This window comes from Pleurodeles waltl, chromosome 3_1 (assembly GCF_031143425.1).
Source record: "Pleurodeles waltl isolate 20211129_DDA chromosome 3_1, aPleWal1.hap1.20221129, whole genome shotgun sequence".
Taxonomy (NCBI): domain Eukaryota; kingdom Metazoa; phylum Chordata; class Amphibia; order Caudata; family Salamandridae; genus Pleurodeles; species Pleurodeles waltl.
The window spans coordinates 1,586,779,424-1,586,793,741 of NC_090440.1; the positions used below are offsets into that span (position 1 = coordinate 1,586,779,424).

Genomic DNA, 14,318 nt, shown 5'->3' on the forward strand with positions numbered 1-14,318 from the left:
ACCTCCCCGGGAAGCCTGTAGCCGTTTAGAAGTAGATCATAAATCTTAAACATCTGAACATTTGTAAATAATTATTAGAAACTCTTAACGTATACATATTCACTCCATTGCATGGGCACTATTTATACCAAACAACTCCATCCTCACCCTCTGCGGGGAAAACAATCTAAGATGGAGTCGACGCCCATGCGCAATGGAGCCGAGGAGGGAGGAGTCCTTCGGTCCCGTGACCAAAAAGACTTCTTCGAAGAAAAACAACTTGTAATACTCCGAGCCCAACACCAGGCAGCGGACTGTGCCAAACATGTGAATCTGCAGCGACTAATGCCACGAACAGATGTACACTGGGTAAGTGACATTTTCATTATAAATCTTTACCAATTTGTACTGTATCTGTGGTTGCTACAGCCAAACAAACATGATCTTGAAATGATAATGGCACTTTCCAAATAGATTAAGTTTTGCAAAATCGTCGTTTTTGGCAGTCATTTTGCTGTGGCTGATCTGTCTATATTGTATTTAAGGAAGGAAAGAAAATAAATTCAGGAATACCGTCTAGGCTAATTTTTATTGGTAAAATATATTTACGTAATCGTGGCCAAATTATTTCATATTAATTATGTGATTCGTCCCTGCACCTGTGTGTACAGGAAGTTAGGAAATTTGGGGAAAAATGAAGGGAAGGGGAAAAAATATATTTTATTACACATTGTTATCATGTCCTTCTGCTTAAAGGCACTTTAAGGCTAATATTTGGTTACGTAGATAGAATTACTGGTTAGCTTGTTAAGAAATGTCAGATTTAAGCATGCTGTAAATATAGAAATGTGAAAATTGGCAGCTATGGTAGTGTTGGCTTCGGATATCAAAAGTCACTTTCTATGCTGTGTCACACTGTCAATTATTTGTGTTCACACCCCCGAAGTCAGAAGTCGGCCACAAGCTCATTTCATCATCGTGTCAATAGTTATGTAATGCTAATCTTCCTGCTGTCATCTGTATGCAAATTAGTGTTTCAGAGCCTTAAAAGCATACCTCTTTTAGGTGAACTTCTAATATATTAGAGAGTAGGCTGGCACTACCCACTCATGGAGTCGATCATGCCCTGCCTTTGGCTGGAATGAAGCATAGTGGTCAGATGGTATAGTTCCTGTGTGCGGGCACCGTTTTGGTGAGCACTTACGTTGGAGGGGAGGCATAGGAACATTAATTCATACACACTATGTACACGGCCAGTATCTGCAGCCAATTCTGTCCTCCATGACTCATGATCACCTAAAGGAAGCAACTGGGTGACACTGGGGCAACAGGCCCCTCTGAGCTTGAGTGCCCCAGGTCCAGTGCCAGTTGTGATGGCTGTAAGGGCTGCTGTAGTGTTTAAGTATTTATCTGTGTTGTATAGAGTTTAACATCATATATATTCCATTTAGAATATTGTGTATGTTCTATCTTGTTGAAACCTTCAGCTTTGCACTTCCAGAGCCCCCAGGATTCCGGGTTCTGTGCAGGAGTAGTCCATCCATATTTTTCTTTGTGTTCTGGAACATGTAGTCCTAAATGAAATGGGATGAAAGGGTACTACAAGTGCTAGAATGGAAAGGAAAATAGAGGCTGCATTATCTATTCACACAAGGAACCGTGAATCTTAAGAGCCTTGCAGCTGAACCATTTCTGTGATTGGCTTTATTTAGCTGGGGGGTTGGTACTGCAATAAAGTACTGTTGACAGTTTTTATTATCCTTATCCTGCCCATGTACTGATCACGGTTTACCTGTGTTCCATTAATCATTTTACTAGAAATAAAGAATCTTCTTCTTTCCCCCTCGTTATAAGAAATTGACACTAATGTAGACGAAAAATCTAATTGTGGGTCAATTTAATAGTTTAATGTTAATGTGCCTCACGAAGTAAACTGACTTAAAACAATTGATTTTCTTTAAAAGTTGCATGTTAAACAGTGCAAACGGGAGGGATTATGGAATACAAATATTTCCTTGGTGTGACTGTAATAGAGGCAAGTTTCCTGCTCAGGGGTAAACCAATGCAACCATGCTGTACACATTTTTTAATGTGTGTAAGCCTCACACACATGCCTGGAATCGTAGGCGAGAATTATTTAATAGCAGGGTCCTTGTGGGCCCTTGTCATCTGCTACTTTGAGTCACAGGTAATTTTTTTTAATAAACATTTTCAGACACTGAATTGGTGTGAGTTCAGATTTCTTTGACACTACCATTTAGCTTCACATGATTCAGACACATCCAAGTATCCTTGATGAGAGAAGCCAGAACATTAGGAGAGGTAAAATCTTTGTCCCCACCCATATTGCAAAGAGTTTAGGAGAAAATGCAAATTAAGTAGCTTAAGGACTAAGTCAAAAAGGCAAGGGAAACCTAAAGGTGAAAAACATGGAGAAAGAGATGAGCCCTGAGTGGGGGCTGATTAGAAAGAGATCTCCTCGAGGATGTGAGACGAGTAAAGATCCTGTAAAAAGGAGGGGAGCAAGGTAAATCTTTGATACCACTTTTGACAAAACACAGCGAGAACCTGGTTGCCTTAAAATGCCACGCATTTTCATACCTCAGACCCAAACTATGAGGCATACAATATGATTTAACTTAGTGCTGTTGAATAAAATTAATTTGAAAAAGTTATGATGACAATACAGCATTCTTGGTAGGCCTCTGGACCTCACCTCTAGAGTGGCTCAGCTAGGCCTACAGGAAAACCTTGGTGCTGTGCAAGTGGAACGTACATTCATGGGGGTTGCCACCTTGGTGACCAAGCAAGACGTTGCCCGGAGATGGAAATCCCAACTAGCCCCCTCACTTGTGGGTTAACTGACGGGAGTAGAGTGGTGTCCCAAATAAGAAACAACTATTTACACTGCAATGGGCTGTCCACATAAACTTGAGAAGATATGGGGGAGGTGGTGGGCATATGATGATCTAGACACGCTAGGTTGAATATTGTCTATTCTAATTTTGCAGCGTTACCTGTGATAACTACCGCTAATGTGTGTTGTTTTTGTGTTTGGAAAATAATACAATCCGTTTATAAAAGGAAAAAACAATACAGCATGCTTATATTTTCAACCAACTATCAGGTATTTTTTTAATATTGCTGTTTTTGTAATATTGCGAGCCATATAAAACATATGGTGCTTTTTGATCAGTTCCAGAATGGTTTGCCTGAAAAGAAAGTGAAATTTACTCATGTTGATACCACTGAAAATGGAATCTTGGATCTTGAAAAAACCAAAAACATCTGTGGCCAGTTTTATGTCACTACGAAAATTCCATTTGAACTTGAAGGTGGTCAAGCACTCATAACATTTGAGGAAGAAAAAGGTTTGTAAGATTACTTTTGTACTGTTATGCTACGTCATATTACAGAGATCATTAAATCTACTTTTTAAAATATAAATTGAAAACTAATTTACATCAAAATCTTTGGTTATATTTTTTATTATAATTCATTACAGGCATGTTCACAAACAAACTGTGAAGACAGGCATGCATTTCCCACACTTCAAAACTACGAGTAGCGTACTCTGTGAAGCAGTAGCTGCTTTTCAACGCACTGGGCTTAGCCTCATGATTTTGTGAGAGGCTACTAGTCATTGGTGGATTTCAAATACAGTTACTTGCTGCTTTACTGTCAAAGCAGTGGGAAAGTAGTTTTGTTTCTCATGACTCCTGTGTCAGAGCAGTGCACAAACGAGTGTTGAATCCAGTGTTTGAGTGGTTGATGTCTTACTGAGTCTCCATGGATTGTTGGGAGTTGGTGGAATGGTGAATGACAGTCAGCCACCTTCCCAACCTCACCTGTCCTTCTAGGGTCTCTGTACACATGATGGAGGTTGGCGTATGCTAGTGATGCTCTTGTGCTACCGTTTGCTCTCTCACCTGGTGACTCTGGGCCTCTGCAGGACCATGGCTGTAACAAAATTTCACCAAGTACTGACAGAGGCCCAAACAGACAATGTCACCAAGGTGTTGACTCGCCACTCTAAATCAAGAGCTGGGAGTGGAAGGCCCTAAGGGTGTTTGGGAGGCTGGCAGTGTGGGGGAGGGTGCCAGAAACCCATGTATTTAGATATTTGGGTGCAGTGAGTGTGGTAGGCAGAGGGAGAGGAGGAACAGTGGCAGAATGCAGATATCTTTGCCTGTTGCCCTTTTTGTGGTGCTGCTGAGAGTACACCAAATGTATATTTAAAACGTATTTGAGGCCTGAGGGAGGTAGAAGATGCTAAGAAGGGTAATTTCATACATGATCCCCTTCACCCATTTTCCCTTTGTTTATCAGAGGGTGCTACAGGGAGGATTCACTCATTAAAGTTATAGATCACAATTGTCATTAACAAGAATTTTCTCATTGCCGAGTTAGAAGTGTCCTCCTTCTTCTACCCCTCCCCCATGCCTCCTATCCCTAAACTGGACTCCCTGTAACACAGACAATACAGGTATTTATCTGCCTCTTTTCCTTCTCTCTAGCATAATAGAAACCATTAACCTGACACAGGATCAGCAGAGTGCATTATAGCTGTCAGCTAAGTCCAATTATATTTTACGCACCTGAATCTCACCCTTCATTACACCAAAGATCCTCTGTCCCGGACCAAATAAAAACACCTCTTACCCTGCAAGCTGCGCTCCAAAATGCTTCCTACTTAGGATTACAACATATATACCCATGCCAGTCACTCACTTCCCCACGGTGTATTGTGATACCCGCTTTAGGGTATGAAGTGCTATATAATCGCTAAACTAGAATGCAGAGGATAACTCTTGTGTTGACATTGATGGCACCTGGATACTCCTGGTGCAGAATAACCCTGTAATTGAAATGCACCCATCTATGATTCTATTCTTGCTCTGGCTTCCGTGAGAATTTATATAATCTTTAACATTCTCTAACAATTAGTACCGAACTACAAGATTAATTTGAGGGCCCTGTGTAAGTTATTATCTCTGTTTCTCTTGAGACAAATGGACTGTATGCATGAATGAATTGCCATCAGATGTTTCATTCATGATCTATGCTCATAGTTGGAATCATCTAGACTAAACAAATGTGGGTGTCATCAGCATATGTGAAAAACCACGTGCCCTTGGATACAAAATATATTTTGCAAGTGGTTGTAGGTATAATTTAAACAGAGGTAGGCTTAAATAACGTCTGCAGAACTTCATTTGTAAGAAAACAAATTTCAGCGCAAAATACGAGTGATCAACGCTTGTTTTTCTTTTGAGGAAAATATACATCCAGTATAAGACTAGACCCCTGATACCTAGGTCATTTAGATTCTTTTTTACAATCTTTTGATACACTATACTGAATACTGAGAGTGCTGATTTAGGGAGTTGATTTTGGTGGCCTCAGTGATAGTAGGGACTGGTGTGAGAAAACAGAATAATAATGTACTAAGGGAGAGAACATTTTCCCATAGGCCCTCTTAGGCAAGTAATCTTGTCCTTAAAGTATACTCCTAAGGAGGAACGCAGGTGGGGCTGGAGGGCTCGTAATCCCTGTGTCTTGAGTCCTTCTATTATCCTGGAAGATACAGAGGGCCTCCTTTTCAAAGTTAGCTGCCTGGTTTCTGAGAGCAGCAAAGTAGTTTCTGTCTTGTGGATTTTGGCATTGTTACCTTGTTACGGCCCTCATTCTGACCTGGATAGTAATGTTGAATAGGTCAAAGACCGTTTTTTCCAGCTCAATTTGACTTCACAAGTCATGTGCACATTTCGCACTCACCCTGTGATTTTTCCTTGCACAAAGGTTTTTTTTTACGGGAAAAAGTCATGAACCTGGATTATGCAACTCCGATAGAGAAAACATTCCGTTTTTCAATTTGGTATAACTACGACTGCATATTACTTCTTACTCAGACATCTCAGACTCTGAATGGTGCTCTAAAATTGACCTGTGTTAATTCTGCCATCTGTGATGCTTTAAGTTACATAGCCTGATATTTCTGAAACAAAAGAGAGCCGTGTTAGAAATGTATTTCAGTCTGGTTAACTTCCAGTTTTGTTTCTAAAACTATTCAATCCAGTCTTTGTGTAATTGTAGGTATCAATGGAGAGTTCTGTGGGAAACCTTGCTGCAGGTTCTCTTTAGTGACTTCAGTGTTTGGTCTTGGCCAAGCTCTTGCTTCAAGTGTAATAGGACCCAGGATGGATTGGCAAGGTGTTTGACCTGTCATCTTTGGTGTGGTCTTTCCCCAAACTTTTTGCTTTTACCCCTCCTGTTTTCTGAATTTTGTTTGTGTTGGCATTTGGACTCTAGCACTGGTTAGCAGTGGTGAAGTGCACAAAGGGATTGTGCTCGCTCTCTAAAACATGGTACAATTGGCTTACACCTGATTGGCATATTTAATTTACTTTAGGTTCCTAGGATATGTTACTTCCATGCTCAGGGCTTGTAAATTAAATGCTACTAGTGGCCCTCATTGCCTTCCACTGCAGCCTGTAGTGCAGTTTTAAAACTGCCAATTCGACCTGTCAAAGCCTGCAAGGCTTAAACTTTCCTTATTAATATGTGTGTCACCCCTATGGTACGTCCTAAACATCACATATGGCATGATGCATTGTATTTTAAAGTAGGACATGTGTTTTCAAGTTTTATGGGTCCTGATTGTGAAAGCTCCTAAATTTGTGCTAATATTTTATTGGGAACAGATTTGGATTTCAAGTTTGGACTCAAATTAATTGTAATTTAAAATCCTCTTTAATTGTAAAGTCCGATTTTAAGGCCCTATATTATTTTCTAACCATTTGGTGCCTGCTTTCTATGTTCTGGGTCCCATGACAGTGAATAGCTTGGCAGTTGGCTTTTGTGTATTCCTCCCAGAAAATGGGACAAATGGGGAACTAGATATTGTGAGGATGGGCCATCCTGCCGGGAAGGGTGAGGCAGTCGTGTTTCCTACCCGCTTACATTTCAAAGGGCTGCCTCCAGCACACACACAAAGGACACTGTCACTAATCTTTTGTCATCCCAGAATACTTGGTGCATTGGCAGAGGAAGGGAAAAACTTTCCAGAACCCGATGTGGGGGTAGCCAGGATGTCACCCCCACTTCAAAGGCTGGCACAGAGTATAAATATTGGACCTCCTGAACTACCTCTTCAGTACACTCCTTAACTACAGTAGGACTACCCTGTTCCCTAGAGGACCACCTTGCTGCTTGTGGCCTGTTTTGTTCTTCAGAGGACCACCCTGTTGGTACCGGAGGACTGACCTGCGGCTTGAGGCGTACCCTCTTCAACCAGAAGGAAGACTGACCCTGCTTCCTTCACGCAAGGCTAACCTAAGTGACTTCAAGGGTCAGTTCGCTGACCTCCTGTTCTTAGCTTCAGGGGCACAACAAACTCCAGAGGTCTCCCTACAACTGCGCAGCTGACCTTCAGTAACTGGACCTGCAGATGGACCTGCCTGAGTCTGCTGGCCTCTACTACAGTGAGTCCTTGATCCTCAAAAGGTGCCGTCCCAGGTCCTCAAAACTTGTCCGGCATCAGAGTGCACTCCTGTGTGAAGAAAGGAGCAATTCTGAAGTTTTGAGCTGTTTGTGAAGGTGAACAGACCCATTTGTGCTGAAACCCTGCTGCCCGCAATAATTTACTACAATGTCCCCATATTGTGCAAGGTACAGCTGCCTAGCAAATTTCACTCCAAAGTGTTAATCAAGTTCCAGTCAGTTCTGACCATCTTGTGACGTGGACAGGAATCTGAGTGACCAAAGCGTTTTCTTCTCTGAAGGAGACCAGCTGACACCCCTGCTAAGATGACTTCAAAGTAGATCACTAATATGCTGGTTTACTTTGGGGTGTTATGCAGTATTACAACACAGATTCAGTAATGGCAGATTATCGAAAGATCTGGCTGTAAAAGGGAAAGGATTACATTTTCATGGGTACACCCAAAGTCAATGAGGCCCTCCTGCTGTCTAGGGGCAATAGCCTAACCATCATATCTCTACCAGCATCAAAATAGGTGGCCTTTTCCAACCAGTGGTAGATCCTAGTATTTTTCAGTGGGGGAATCTAGGATAATTTAGATGTCTATGTAATTTGAAATTTGGTTGAAACGGGGATACATGATCCGATCTAGCAGATACACGTGGAACATACAAATAAGGTACAGTATCCCACATGAGTATACCTAACATTTGTTGGAAGTATTTTGCTAATTCTCCAAATATTTTGTGTTCAATACAAATGAGTCAAAAACATGTTCATGATATTCGTAGGGGTTGGCTAATTTCACAGATGCATTACTCGTGAGCTTTCTACAATCATTTTATCCACTCTTGGATTCATTGAAAGTTTCTAAACTTTGCATAGTCTTCAGAAATTTAAGTCTTTCCCAGAACCTTCAAACATTTGCTTATTTCCGTAGCAATATTGTAGAATTTATTTATTATATAACAAATGGCAGCTGTGGCAAAAACCCCAGCACACTCTAAGCATCCTTTTTTTGTTTTACAAATTTACAATGTAACTGTTAGAAGAAACCCAAAGTGAATCTGAGCTGCATGCGATACAGCAATTCAAAAATGTATAATAGCAACAATTAGGGTTGCACAATTGTAAATACCGAAAGTCACTATTTGTTGATGTGTATGTTAACAATTCAGATTTATAATCAAGTTAAAGCCAAAATTTATTTGTGAAGCGATGAAACCTAAACACACAAGAAATCAGGACAAGAACTACAAATTTTTATCGGCGCCTCAAAGGCGGTTCACAGAATATTCATGTGCTGGTAATGCTTCAAGAAGTAAAGTATGGTAGTCCTAGAACAAACCTGGGTATGTTAGGGGGCTAGTGTAGAAAATGCCCCATGATATAATTTCACTTCTGTTAAGAAATATATGGGCAATAGTAAAAAAAAAAAAAGTAGTAACTTGACTCAGTCACAGCCATAAACAATAGAAAGTGGCATACACCTAAAGAATTGTATTCAAAAGATTATCTACTTCCACCACAAGATTGCCGACATCCACGACAGCTTCAGCACCCAGACCACCCCAGCAACCACCAACACCACAGATTCACCTCCGACCAACCTCCTGCTCTCCTGGACCCCCATCAGCGACAACGACACCATCAAAATCATGAACACCATCCACTCCGACTCACCATCTGACCACTGCCCTCACCACATCCTTGACAAAGCAAGCTCAGTCATTGCACCCCAACTACGGAAGATCATTAACAACTCCTTTGAATCCGCCACCTTCCCGGAGACCTGGAAACACGTTGAGATCAACGCTCTCCTCACAAAACCCAAGGCGGACCCAAAGGACCTCAAGAACTTCCTGCCCATCTCCCTGCTCCCCTTTCTGGCAGAAGTCATCGAGAAGGCCGTCAACAGTCAACTAACCTGTTTCCTCGAGGAGAACTGCACCCTGGACCCTTCCCAATACGGATTCCGCAGGAACCACAGTACCGAAACTGCCCTCATCGCCGCACCGATGACATCAGAACCACACTGGACAATGGCGAAACTGCAGCCCTCATCCTCCTGGAACTCTCGGCTGCGTTCGACACCGTCTGCCACCACACCCTACGCTTATGCCTCAGCAAAGCAGGAATCCGCGACAGAGCCCTGGACTGGGTCACCTCCTTTCTCACCGGCAGAACCCAGAGAGTCTGCCTCCCCCCATTCCACTCAGAGGCCACCTAAATCATCTGCGATGTACCCCAGGGTTCGTCCCGCAGCCCGACCCTCTTCAACGTCTACATGGCCCGCTCGCTAACACCGCTCGATCCCACAACCTCAACATCATCTCATACGCTGACGACACCCAGCTGATCCTCTCCCTCACCAAGGACTCCGCCAAGACCAACCTCCACCAAGGAATGAAGGCCATCGCGGAATAATGAAAAACAGCTGCCTCAAACTCAATACCGACAAGACGGAAATCCTCATCTTCTGCTCCACTCCCTCCGCATGGGATGACCCCTGGTGGCCTGCCTCTCTCGGAGCCACTCCGGCTCCAACCAACCACGCACGCTTCATCTTGGATTCCTCATTATCACTGACCCAGCAAGTCAACGCGATCTCCTCCTCCTGCTTCAACACCCTCTGCATGCTCCGAAAGATCTACAAATGGATTCCCACCGAAACCAGAAGAACAGTCACCCAAGCCCTCGTAAGCAGCAGACTCGACTACAGCAATGCCTTCTATGGACGAACCACGGCCAAACTCCAGAAGAGGCTGCTGCGCATCCAGAACGCCTCTGCATGCCTCATCCTAGACATCCACTGCCACATCACAGGCCATTTGGGAGACCTGCACTGGCTTCCAGTCAACAAGAGAATCACCTTCAAACTCCTCACCCTCACCCACGCTCACAAAGCACTGCACAACACCAGACCAGAATACCTCAACAGACGGCTCTCTTTCTCCACCCCGACCCGGCATCTCCGCTATGCCGACCTCACCCTCGCAACCGCCCCACGCGTCCGTAGAACTGCAACCGGCGGCAGGCCATTCTCACACCTCGCTGCCAAGACATGGAACACTCTTCTCACCCACCTGCGTCAGACCAAAGACCTCCTTACCTTCAGGAAACTTCTCAAGACCTGGCTTGTGTGCTAATACATTTTGCCTGGATACAAGTCAATACAACTCCGCTTTTGCTACACTAGTTCTTTCATATACTAAGGCTTGTTCTAAGACACAGCATACCAGTTACTTCACATACATATATACTTTGTGTATGTAAAAAAGTGCAAAACCACTTGTTATATCACCCCCTTACGTTTCTACTTTTCAAGTTCATGCTCAATACAATTACTGAGTTTATAAATGAATACACAATTTTCAACCAGTAGATTGTCTTTCAGGAATTACCAGTGAGGTGAAGAACTGTACTGTGCATGCATAGACTGATACTGTAGAACAAGTATTTACAAACAGAGAAGATGGTTATATCTTTGCATGATCCTTTCAAAACAGGTCTAAGGAATTCAGATATCTGCCACTGTTTCTCTTTGGACAGACAGCAGGTAGATTTTGAGGGACACAATACTATGAAACATAGTTTATTCTCTGCATGTCCAAAATAATTGATGGCATAAAAATTGGTGAGACACAAATTGGCCACTAATTGCATATTTGGCGACCTGATACTTACTGCCTTATATATTCATAGAACTGGTTGTATGGCCTTTCCACTTTGAGAATTACTTCAACAAATTAACACTTAAAATGTTAGATGTAGCAATTTAGACATAAATACTAAGCAAGGACAACTGCGTACTGGAGGAGCCCTACCCAGGGGATGTTTGGAGTGTAGGCAGTTTTTTTTTGGGTGAAAGTCTGGGTACGTGGAGCATGCAGGACTGCGCTATCGACATTTGTAGGGGCACTGGGAATGGGGGAGGACTCCAGGGAATAGGAGATTGTGCAGCTTAGCTGGTGAGATTTCACACTGGTTGTCGCACGCCTCACCCATGTAGAAACCTGCTATCCAGCGTGACAGCCATTGCAACTGTGCTGCAAGTAAATGTGCCTCGAAGGAAGGTGCCCTGAGACCGCCCCCCATCCTGTCTGCAGCTGTGAAGTGTCCCTAGAGCAACCCGGTGGCAAGCAGGAGGGATTGCCAGAAGGTCTTTTGTGAATGGATTCACGCAAGCGCCATGTGGAGGTTGCCCTCATATAGGTCGGACATGGTGTGATAAAGGCATACTCTGAGGTAACAGTCTGCCCCTGGATACCATTGCAGTCTTGTTCCACCCCCCAAGCAGATGTTCAGCTGTGGTTGATCAGGACACAGGATAGACAGCCGTCTTTGACCAGTTTACTTGAAGGTCGAGACCATGGTGAATGCGGTGTGCATGGTGTGTAAAGGGAACAGGGGTGATATTGTGTTTTTGAGACATACAAGTAGGTCGTCTGTGTGTAATGAAACCACACGTACCTGGTCTTGGAGGGAAATGCCCTGGCGCTGTTCCTCCTCAAGTATGCGGACTGCCAATAGTTCCATTGCTAGGACGAAAAGTAAGGGGGAAAGTGGACATCCCTGCCTAGTGCATTACTCAACGCTCATACGTGGTAGAACCTAGATGAGATAGTCCCAGGAGAGGGTGTCATACGCCTTCTCTATGTCCAGGATTAGGCAAGCTGTCTGTGGTTATTGTTCCTGGTCCTGGACATGAAAGTGTTGGCCCATGTTTTGGGAGGTGTTCCGCCCATGGCCGAAAACATTTTGATCCAAGTGAATAAGTGCTGGTGTGATCTGTGAGTACCTGCTCGCAAGGACCTTCCCCCATGATCTTGTAGTCAGCCCCCAAGATTGCAATGGGGTAGTATGATCCTCGTAGGGTTGGGGGCTTGTTTTAGGATTGACACCAAGACCGACTCTCAGAGAGAGGCTGGGAGCGTGCCTGTGCGTATGACCTCCTCAAACATGTCTGTCAGGCGTGGGGCCTTTTGAGCTGTAAATGCTGAATAGTACTCCAATTGGAGACCATCTGGAGCCAGCGATTTGTTGCACGTGAGGTCCTTTCATCACTTGCTTGACCTCCTGTGCCGTTATCGGAGTGTCCAATGCGAGCTTGCATAAGACGTCCGTTATGTCTGGGCGCGGTCTGGCGGCGGGTAGCTTTATAGACATATGTATAGTATGTATGGAATTCTCTGAGGATCGCCTCTTGCTCGTGGATCACCCCAGCTGAGGGGAGTTGAAGTTCTAGAATCGGGCTTGTAGTTTCATTTTGTCTAACCAGCCACGCAAGCAGTTGTCTGGCTTTATCGATCTCCTTATGTGTCCTAGTGGCGGGCGCAGCAAAATTTAAGTGCCTGAGACACTCGAGGAGTGAGGTGTGGTTTTCCTTCTCCATTGTATATTGGGAGAGGTTAGCGGCATCAGTCGCGGTCCTCTTGCCAAGATTGGCGAGCTGGATTTCAATGTTGGTGAGCTCCCACTCTAAGGTTCTGCGGACCTCCACTATCTCTTGCATGCAATAACCTCCTGTGACCACCTCAAATGTATCCCACTCCAATGCCCTGGTGGATGCTGTATGGAGATTTTCTGTGAAGTATTGTATGTGTGTGCTCTGTGTTTCGTGAAATGTGGGGTCCTCCATTGTGTCCCATGGGAGATGCCACAATGGGACTGAGGTGTGTGAGGGCAACCACTCTAGATCTACTATATGTGCATCATGGTCTATGATTACCTTACCCAGGTAGTTGGAGTGTTGTGTATGCGTATAGAGGGAGAGGGGCTTGGTGCAAAGAGCAGTCCAGGCGTACATAGTTGTTGTTTGGTATGAAGAGGAAAGAATAAAGCCATGTTGGGGGGTGCTGGACTCTGCACACATCCAGGAGGGACCATTGTTGAACCCAGGTACTGAAATGGGCTGTTTGAAGACTGGGAGGGAATCACTGGTGGGGGTGTGGGGGAGTGACCTGTTAAGGGATGTGTCCACGACACAATTGAAGTCTCCGCCCGGCAGCCAAGGGAGGTGTGTCTTTTGGGCAAGCATAGTAGACAGCTTCTTCCAGAAGGGGCTCTGTTCTACATTAGGCGCATATATGATCCCTAACAGGATGGGCTTGCTGTCAACGAGGCCCTCCAGCAATACATATCTGCCCTCTTTATCTGCAGTGACCCCTGTTTCCTGAAAGGGGATCCCAGATCTCACTCAGATCACTGTGCCACGTGCATGGGCCAGGAATGTTTTGATGTATAGTGTACCCCGCCCCTCCAACCCCCCCCCCCCCCCCCACCTCTTGTGGAGGACTGTAATCTCCTCAGAGCTGGTGTGTGATGCCTTGGCTGTTTTGAAGTCCAGCATAGGAGTAGACCGCATAGCGTTTCCTTGCTGTGTGCATGCCGCAAACATTGAGCATAAAGAACCTAATGGTTGTAACTGGCATCATTTGTGCAGTCGGAGGGAGGGGTGACAAGGGGGATCTTGTTTCTTTCTCAGGTATCAGCAGCATTTTGGGGCTTTGTGAAGAAATTGTGTTTGCTCATCACCACAGTGTATGGGGTATGGGTAAACAACTGGAACAAACTCAATGCGTTATCAAACGTAGAACCGGGGGGCACACCACAACCGGTGGGGCACCCAAACAGAGTCTTCAGGATGCTCTGTTAGTACTCGGGGTGTGGCACACGAGAAATAGCCGGACGAGAGTCCTGGTCGCTCTCTGGTGGTCAGTACGTGTGTGTGGCAGGCCTAGTGTACCATGTGCCCTTTGCGTATGGGAGGAAAGGCCCCCTGTATGGCAGCACAGTCAGGAGGTGCTGTATATGAATGATAATTATTGGGTGTGTAAGGATCCCACGGTGTGTG

General features: G+C 44.5%; 1 protein-coding gene across 1 annotated transcript in view; it reads left to right on the plus strand.

Annotated features, from left to right (window-relative positions):
- Nucleotides 1–14,318, plus strand: part of NMI (N-myc and STAT interactor) — a 123,184-nt gene that overhangs the window by 56,405 nt on the left and 52,461 nt on the right. The window contains exon 5 of the mRNA XM_069225215.1: nucleotides 3,176–3,350. Coding sequence (XP_069081316.1) covers nucleotides 3,176–3,350 — 175 coding nt within the window. The remainder of the gene's footprint in view (nucleotides 1–3,175; nucleotides 3,351–14,318) is intronic.